This window comes from Myotis myotis, unplaced genomic scaffold (assembly GCF_014108235.1).
Source record: "Myotis myotis isolate mMyoMyo1 unplaced genomic scaffold, mMyoMyo1.p scaffold_m19_p_2, whole genome shotgun sequence".
Lineage (NCBI taxonomy): Eukaryota > Metazoa > Chordata > Mammalia > Chiroptera > Vespertilionidae > Myotis > Myotis myotis.
The window spans coordinates 217182950-217192514 of NW_023416324.1; the positions used below are offsets into that span (position 1 = coordinate 217182950).

General features: G+C 58.2%; 1 protein-coding gene across 1 annotated transcript; it reads left to right on the plus strand.

Annotated features, from left to right (window-relative positions):
• Positions 1-5351: 5351 nt before the first annotated feature.
• LOC118677711 (keratin-associated protein 27-1) lies at positions 5352-7290 on the plus strand. Its single transcript, XM_036353063.1, has one exon. The coding sequence runs from the start codon at positions 5429-5431 to the stop codon at positions 6041-6043; it is 615 nt and encodes a 204-aa protein (XP_036208956.1). The 5' UTR covers positions 5352-5428; the 3' UTR covers positions 6044-7290.
• Positions 7291-9565: the final 2275 nt, after the last annotated feature.

The window sequence follows — 9565 nt, forward strand, 5'->3', positions numbered from 1 at the left end:
TTAGAAGAAGGGGATGTGCAGCAGGTTCCACGGCAGCAGGTACCACGGCAGCAGGTACGACGAGAAAAGACACTGCTCATGTTGCCCTGCAGCTCTAGGTCAGCCCCAGGGAGGCTGCACGAAGATGCTGCACCCGATCGGAGAGAGAGTTGCTGCTTCTATGTATTCGTCACTCAGTGTGTGGCTGGCAATCTTTTATGTAATTCTAGAGGCCAGGTGCACGAATTCGTGCACAGGTGGGGTCTGGCCTTCCTGCCCTAATCGGGGCTCATCAGGCTGGGCTGGTGTGGGGAGGGGCCACAGGTGTTTGGCAGGCCAGCCCCACCCCTGATCGGGGTGTTGGGGGCTGATTGGGGGTGGGGCCGGCTCTGGGAGGGGGCCTATCGGGGCCTGGATCAGGCTGGTTGGCTGCCGCAGTGCAAGTCATAGCCACGGGTCGTTAAGCAATTCTGGTGGTTCAGTTGTTCTGGTCGCTGGGCTTTTATATATATAGACTAGAGGCCCGGTGCATGAAATTCGTGCACTGGGGGGTGGGGGTCCCTCAGCCCAGCCTGTCCCCTCTCACAGTCTGGGAGCCCTCAGTGGATGTCCTACTGAGCGGGCCTACGCCACAGTCTGGCAGCAGAGGCTCGGAGCAGACGCCCCGTGTGTGTGTGTGTGTCCACTGGGGCCTGCCCCCAGCCACACCGCGGAGGCTTGGAGCAGGCGCCCCTCTGTGTTTATCTCTCAGGCTCCTGGCTGCGCCTGTGCGTTGTTCTCTCTCTTGAGCGGCGGCCAGGGCAGGTGGGAAGCTTGGCTTCCTCCATCACTGGGGGCAACCCAAGCCTCCAGCTCCGTGGCCACTTGGCTTCTCCACTGCGGCCGCAGCCTCTTCAGTCTTCAGCCTTCACTCCGCGCCTATGTATGCAAATTAACTGCCATCTTTGTTGGGTTAATTTAGATATTCATCTGATTGGCTGGTGGGCGTAGCGGAGTGACACCAATTTGCATGTTCCTCTTTTATTAGTGCAGATAACCTCCCCTTTAATCAGCAACACAGTCTCATGAGATCCACAATTTTACTGTTTTCATTTTAAAAGTTAAGAAGTGAAGGCACAGACATTTAAGGGAAACATTCAAGGCCACAGTTTGTGTTTGTAGAACTTGGCTTAGAACCATATATTTAATTGCTTGTTTATGATCATGCAATGGTTCTATGTCCTTGTAGGTAAATCTGCAGCGAATGCTGATATTCCACCCCCTGGTGGCTCAGAGGCGTCACTGCAGTTGTAATCACCTCAAGACCTGGAGAGACAGGGACTGGTCAACCTTTTAGTAGCGAAGCGCCTGCCGCCCTAAGCAATCCCACTCCATTCCCACCATTTCCCAGGAGCGGCAGGAGGCAGCCGGCTTCGTGCTCATTGCTCAAGTGCCTGCAACGCTAACACTCAGCTCTCAGGAGTTTCACGAGAACGGCTGCCAGGTGACCAGTGGTCCAGCCCACGCCGTTCCCAACCCTAAGCCCGGTAACTCCCTCCATAAACCCAGCCAGAATCCACAGTTACTCATCGTCACCATCGTGTGCTGAGGCACCTATTAACACCCCACTCAGCGAGGCAGAATGTGCCATTAACGCCTCGCCCCAAAGAGCAAGGAACTCACGGGGCAGCCTCGTTCCCGAACCCAGGCCTGGCCCCGCTGGGTGGCATTTGGGGACTTGGAGTGGCGGGTACGCACTAATGTTCTGCACGCGGCGAGGTTAGTGGACGGCTGTCGCTGGAGAGCGTGTGTGGGAGCCGCCTGGGGAGTGTCCGCCTCCGCCACCCCGGGTTTCTCAGCAGGACCCCGAGCGGCGGCGAGAAGCGCTGCCCTCATGCCCAGTAAAAGCTCTTCAGACGATGCCCACGGAGAGGCAGCCTTTATTAAGGCCACTGACTCGGCCTGCGCCATGCTCACACGCGGCTGAACCTATTTTATTCTTATTTCACGAGGCGCTGAGAGGGAGGTGTGGAGACTTACGTATTTTCTCTAAGTGCGGCGTCCCGGCCGGTGTGGGGCCCGGGTGCCATGCTGTGGAGCGGATGCCTCGTATATGCAACCATAACGTGAGGCCTCTGTACTCCGCGCTCTAGCCACGAGCTGCCGGGAGCCGGTCCATGCTTGCTGTTTCAAGGGACCTGGCATATATGGCATACTGTTCTTAAAATGTTTGCTCACCTTCTTGGCACTATGTGTTTTAACCAAGGTCTCCTCTCTGAGAAAGGTTGTTTCCCCAGGTAGGGATTTTTTCCCTGAAGTCAGGGAGGGGATAAAACTCCTTAACTAAGTGCCAGGTGGGTAGTTAATCACTTTAACTACAAACAATCATGCTTAAGCTACATAATCTTTACTCCCTGGAATGGAGATAAGAAACGCCCTAACCTTTGTAATAGAGATTGATAGGATTGAATCAACTGGTATAAATACAGATGTAACAAGACAGCAAGAGTCAGAACTTAGAATACAGAGCTTAGAACACAGAACTTAGAATACGGAACCGAGAGAGACAGAACCTAGGCACAAAACCTACACAGAACGTTCTCTAGAGACAGAAGAACTTCGCTGGAGAGAACATGGCAAAAGATCCTGGACAGAAACTGGCCTCAGAACCTAGAGACAGAACGTAGCGAGAGAACATGGCAAAAGATCCTGGATTGAACCTGACTACAGAAATTGGCAAGAAAACCTGACTAGAACCTGGTGACTGAACCTGGCTGGAGAACCTGGACAGAACCTGGCTGGAGAACCTAGCGAGGGAACTTGGCTACAGAACCTGGCTGGAGATCCAAAGCAGAACCTCTCTGGAGATTCAGACCAGAACTTGGCTGGAGAACCTAGCTGGAGAACCTAGCAAGAGAACATGGACACAGAACCTGGCTGGAGATCCTGGCTAGAGGAACCTGGATATGATGATCACCTGAACGCTGCCTCTGTGTCATTCCTTCTTCGTCGACTCCGTCCACACCTACGGGGAACCCCTGGACCTGCTGGGGTTGGACCCCAGCAACGAGCCTTTACCAGCACGCCACGGAGCTGTGACCGAGCACCAGCCGGGCCTGTGCACAGTGCTGGGGACACGGGAGTGAGGAGGACACACGCCTCTTGTCTCTGTGGAGCACACAGTGTGGCAGCAACGGCACAACGGGGAAATGAAACCCCACAAACTCAGATTAGTTCCACGAAGGAAAGACTTGGGCCCTGGGAGTGGGGTCTCTTTTCAGGTGGGGAATGATGGGAAGACACGGTGTGAGGGACAAGCAGAGAGGTGGGGAGCTCTGGACGGGGGGGAAGGGGAGCTGAGGGAGGAGGCAGACAGACGGCGCACCTGCAGGGTCTGCAGAAGGAAAGGCCGTCCCGGCTCTGAGAGCGGCTCCAGGCCTGCGAGTGCACTGGGCGGGGGGAAAGGACGAGATTGGAGTCAGAAGAGCAGGGAGCAGCCAGGCCTGGCACGCTGTGCAGGTGGGGAACGGGGCCTGTTCTGAGGTCAGTGAGGAGCCACTTAATACTTTGAGGCATGAGAGGGGGAAGCAGCAGTAGAAGCCTCTGTGCAGAGATCAGTCCGAACATGAAGGAGGATGAAGCGGGTCAGGGTCAGGGTCAGGGTTAGGGTCAGGGTTGTGGTTAGGATTAGGGTTAGGGTTAGGGTCAGGGTTGGGTTAGGGTCAGGATCAGGGTTGGGTTAGGGTCAGGGTCAGGGTTGGGTTAGGGTTAGGGTCAGGGTTGGGTTAGGGTTAGGGTCAGGGTTGGGTTAGGGTCAGGGTCAGGGTTAGGGTCAGGGTCAGGGTCAGGGTTGTGGTTAGGATTAGGGTTAGGGTTAGGGTCAGGGTTGGGTTAGGGTCAGGGTCAGGGTTGGGTTAGGGTCAGGGTTGTTGTTAGGGTTAGGGTCAGGGTTAGATTTAGGATCAGGGTCAGCATTGGGTTAGGGCAGTGGTCGGCAAACTGCGGCCCCCTGAGTGTGGCTCTTCCACAAAATACCACGTGTGGGCACACACGTGCAGTGTGATTGAAATTTCGTGGCCACACTCAAGGGGCCAAAGAGCCACATGTGGCTCTCAAGCCGCAGTTTGCCAACCACTGGGCTAGGGTCAGGGTCAGGGTCAGGTTAGGGTCAGGGTTGTGATTAGGGTCAGGGTTGTTGTTAGGGTCAGGGTTGTTGTTAGGGTCAGGGTTGTTGTTAGGGTCAGGGTTGTTGTTAGGGTTGTGTTTAAGGTTAGGGCTCGTGTTGTAGTTTTCCTGTGGAGGTGTGATGAGGTCTTTTGTCACCCAGGAGAGGCACTACACAGCCTCTGAGCCCTAGGTTACTCAGATACGACCTCTGAATTATGTGGCATCCCTCTGCGACCGCATACCACGGGTCATTCTGTACGAACTGTCCACGGCTCTTGCATATTTTTGGTTTCCTTCGCCCTAAGTAGGGAGACTATGGTGTTCCCCTCAGGGTGCCTGCTCCCCATGCAGGGCTGAGGCTGAGCGCAGCCACTGTCGATGGTGCCGTGGACAACGTGCTGGCCCGTCCTGTGCTGTGAGGAAGGGGCTATGCTTTGTGTCACCCATAATGTGATCAACGTAGGCGCCACCATCGCCTGCGATCAAACCAGACACTGAATAAACGAAAACAAGCCGGTCTGGAGCGGGCGTGGCTCAGGTCGCCGTCAGCCTTGGGGGGCAGTGATGGAGGTGATGGAAGTAAGAGACTGCCTGGTGCCAGCACCTCAGAATGAGGAGTGGTCCGCGGCCATTCACCCTCCGAAGGTCAGGACACACCTTAGAAGGAAACCCGGCCTCCGCACGAGGTGGGGACAGCGGTGAGGGAGGGCCGGTGCCCACGGGCAGGGCCGCGCTGTGTTCTGGGGGGACAGCAGGCAGGAGTTTCACGGCCGCTCTCCGCTCACAGTCCGAGCCCCGGGCAGACCGGGGCCTGCGTGGGCCGAGGGTGGGCTCCACGGGGGTGATTTCTGGCCAAAGGTCTCTGGATGGTGTGACCGTGCTTTGCTAAGGGGGCGTCTCTCTGAGCTCCAAGGCTGGATGTTAACGTTCGCTCGGCTGGCCCACCTCCTGTCGCATCGCCCACTGCCCGGTCCGCAGAGCCGCAGCGACGGGGAGAGCAGGGGTGGCTGGTGCCGCCGGCACTGATGGTGGACAAACCTGCCCGGTGAGTCCTGAGTCCGCTGGGACGCCAGAGCCCTGTCAAGGCTGGACCAGCCCCTCTCTGACTCACACCACCGCCCTGCGAACCGCACCCAGTGCCATGAGCCACCCTCACGGGCAGCGAGGAGGTGGGCGAGCCCAGCAGAGGCGCCGCCCAGGGTCCGAGTATATAACGTCCCGAAGGCAGAGCTCCCCTGCAGACCAGCATGGCCGGTCCGGGCCCGGGTCCGCACGGCCAACTCCATCCCAGAGCTTCGCCGCCATGGCCCCGAGCCACGGCCCCGCGCTGAGGCGCGTCTACAAGGCGCCCCCTCTCGCTGCCATCGAGCACGGCCCGTGCCCCGTGAGCCTGGATGGCGGACTGGTTCTGCCCAGCAGCTGCCACGGCAGGACCTGGCTCTTGGACCCCGCGGGCGAGGTCCGGGGTGGAACCAGAAGCGGCCGAGTGCCCGACCGCCCACGGGAGCCGAGCCCAGAGGCCAGCGGCCTGCCCAAGGCCCACCTCCCGGGAGCTGCCCAGGTGACTGGCGCCCATGCCGGCCCCTGCGGGAGGCCCAGGGGCCCGTCGGGGCGCGTCGTGGCTGAGTCCACGTGCACGTCTGAGCCTCGCCCGGCAGGAAAGAGCCGGCCCCCACGCTCTGCCCTCCAGGGCTGTCCACCTGGGGTGACCAAGCGCTGGCCCCCCAAGACTAATGTGCCCGAGCTTCCCCAGACTCTGGACCGTGAATCCAGCCAGGGCCACACTCAGAGCCCCGACTCCCGGCCCCGCAGACCTCTCGTCTCGGTCACGCCGGGGCCACCGCTTCCGGGACCTTCTGCTGGTGCGTGTGAGCCAACCTGCTGCGTGACGGGGGGCTGGCAGCTGCCCGGGAAGTGAGGGGCGGGCGGCGCGGAGGGAGGGCACGCTCAGTGGGTGGATCGCTCCTGGGGCCTCAGGGAGCTTTTCTCTCTGAAAACAGACGAAGGTGCTCGGGCTGTAAGTGGTGAGCGTGTCTCCCACTGGGTCCAAATACATTGGTTTTCAGGGGGAGGGGGGCTTTCTGGTGCTGAGCTGGGACGGGAAACTCTGTTAATTACTTTAGTCACTAAGGGTCAGAGGTCAATCAAAGTTCAACCAGAGACTAACATGAGTGCGTGCCAAGTCACCATTATACCCACTGCTGCTTATTATCTACACACACACTTAGCCCTGAGTCATTAATAAAATAATAATATAACATAATGTAGTATAGCATAGTATAGTATAACATAACATAATGTAAATAGAGTGCAGCTAATGTCAGGAACCCACATGTTATTGGAGTTGAGACCTGTCGCCCACCCGGTCCTGTGACCCTCAGGGTCGGCTCTGCAGGAGCCGCCGTGCAGGGAACCGTCAGAACCACACCGACGTCCGCGGCACGCGCTGTCCTCCTCCGCGTTCTCTGCTGTGGCTCACACTCCGCCGGGTCACGGGGGGCTGACCCCTCGCTGGACACGGCAGAGCACTGTGGGTTCACAGCCATGGGCGCGGTAGCCTGCGGCCGCCGGGGCTCTTTGGGCGCGAGGATGGGGTGCGGCATGGACGGCGCCTCCAGCCCCATGGCTTCCTCCTCTCACTCTGTCGTAAGCGGTTTTGAGCTGGGAAATGTTCTTTGTATCAAATACATTGAATTCATGTAAAGTTACAAGCTTCACCGTCAGGACATTATTTTCAGTCAGCGCTTTGGTGGGTTTTATAATATCGGGTTGTGTTGTTGTTTTTTCATGAGACGACAACAGTACAACTATTTGGAGGGAAGAGGGCATGTGCCCTCACCCCGTTTGCATGTATGAAGGAGAATCGAGACCGTGTTGAAGATGGGCACACGCCACTGTGAGGACCACAGACCACGAGTCATGTGTGTGGGGCTGGACTGGCCGAGCGGCTGTGGGCTGCCCTCGGAGGGGCCCTCACGCTCCAGGGCGACCCCGTCAGCCGGGCTGGGCTTTGTCCCGAAAGGCGTCCACTCCCAGGTCAGCGGCCCCACACCCTCAGGAGGCCGAGGGTGGTTTGAGGGCCTAGATCAGCGATGGCGAACCTATGACACGCGTGTCAGAGGTGACACACGCACTCATTTTCTTTGGTTGATTTTTCTTTGTTAAATGGCATTTAAATATATAAAATAAATATCAAAAATATAAGTCTTTGTTTTACTATGGTTGCAAATATCAACAAATTTCTATACGTGACGCGGCACCAGAGTTACGTTAGGGTTTTTCAAAATGCTGACACGCCGAGCTCAGAAGGTTCGCCGTCACTGGCCTAGCTATTCGTGGCGAAGACGACCGGCCACTTTGCACGGTTCTCCGGTGCTCCCTCATTGTCATCGGCTACATTCTCACGGAATCAGGCTTATTCCTCCTCCCGAGAGACCTTCCCGGGGCCTCGCTCTGCAGCTGAGCAGGCACACAGGCGGGGCCGCGGCTGCAACTGGAGAGAGCGGCCGACTCGCACCCGGGGCCGCTGCCGGCACGCAGTCCCCCCGAGGAGGTCGTTCCCCATGCTCCCTGCGCCAGCACCACACGCTGTAACGACCCCTGTGTGTGCAGTCACAGGCCGCGCTCAACACATAGAAAACCTCTATCGCAGCCGTTCTCAACCTGTGGGTCGCGAGCCCTCTGGGGGTCCAACGACCCTTTCACAGGGGTCGCCTAAGGCCATCGGAAAACACATCTATAGTTACATATTGTTTCTGTGATGAATCACTATGCTGTAATGATGTTCAATGTGTCACAATGAAATTGGGGGTCACCACAGCATGAGGAGCGGTGTTAAAGGGCCGCGGCATCAGGAAGGTTGAGAACCACGCTCTATCGGATCCGAAGGCTTGTCTCCCGCTCACACACTGTCAGACACACTCATCGTCTGCAGAGGGTGCGACCACCTTTCCGCGAAGGTCGGACCTGGTTTCTCTGAGCGCGAGGTCCGTGGGATGAGGGGGAGACTTGTGTGCCCCTTGCTTTAGGGTCGTGGGTGCTTGTCTGTGGCTGAGAGCAGCCTGTTCCCTGACGTCTGAACAACCAGCCGTGTTTAGCACTGCGGTTTCTTTGTGGTTTTTTTTAGAAAAGTTTATTGGTTTTTAGAGAGAGAGGAAAGGAGAAGAGAGAAACGTGCATGTGAGAGAGAACCATCGGTGGGCTGCCTCCTGCTCGCCCCACACTGGGGATCGCGCCCACAACCCGGGCCTGAGCCCTGACCAGGGGGATCGAACCAGCAACCTTTCCGTGTACCCAGGACGCCGCCCACCCACAGAGCCACCGGCCAGGGCCAGCCCCACGGGGGTCAGAATGGGGTCTGCACTGGATGCTCATTATTAGAAGCTTCTAGAAGCCACAGCACAGACGGGAGGAGCCTGACCCGTGGGTGCTCTGCCTGGAGCCTCACTGGGGTCACCTTCACTCAGTAACGACCCAGCCACAGCCTCTGCCTCTGCTTCTCGTCTAACGACTCACAAGGGGCCTGGGAAGTGCCTCTGCTTAGCCAGGAGGGCGGCCGGCTCTGGATGGAGCGCCCGCTGCCAGCCAGCGCCCGTCCCAGCCCCTGACCCCCCGGCCCCCGACCCCCGACCCCTCTCCGCTGTGTCCAGAACCTGCCACACCTGAGTCCCTGCTCCTCCCCCTGTGTCCTCCCGCCCAGCAGCTGCCTCAGAACCTGGGCTGCGGGGACAGTGGCTGCTGGTGCCACACCTCACCCCGGGGCCCGCCCGCCTCCCCGCCCGGTCCTAGCAGCTGCTGCCCCCTAGTGGCCGGCCTTGCTTCTCAACAAGTGAGCGGCCGACACAACAGCTTTTATTTGTCTTAATTTTCACCCGAGGATATTTTCCCATTGATTGTTAGAGAGAGAGGGAGAGACAGAGGGAAGCATCGGTGCGAGAGAAGCACAGTGATTGGCTGCCTCCTGCACGCGCCCTGACCAGGGCCCGGCCAGGAGGACTGAGGTACATGCCCTTGACCAGGATCGAACCCGGGGCCCTTCAGTCCACAGGCTGACGCTCTGCCCACTGAGCCAAACCCGTAGGGTCAGCTTTTCTTTTTTAAAAATTCATCTTTATTGTTGAAAGTGTCACAGGTGTCCCCCTGTCTCCCTCATGGACCCCCCCACCCCGCCTCCCAGGCCTTCATCACAGGACTGTCTGGGTCCGTGGCCACCCACATATGCCTTTAAGTGTTTCCAATAAAGGACCTCGACATTCCTCCCTGGCCGCGCTGGGAGGGCGGCCGGTCTCGCAGAGACCAGCCTGAGGCCGTGCTGTTCGAAGGAAGAGTCCAGCTCGCCGTCCGTCACTCTTCTCTCCAGACGTGCGGCCGTCTCTTCACGATTCCCATTCGCTCCCTTTTCTCTCGTCTTCGTGCCCTTTACGCCGTGAGATGTGTTCAC

What these genes read in the sequence shown, in the direction of transcription:
- LOC118677711 (XM_036353063.1), top strand. Translation starts at nt 5,429, where the DNA reads ATGGCCCCGAGCCACGGCCCCGCGCTGAGGCGCGTCTACAAGGCGCCC.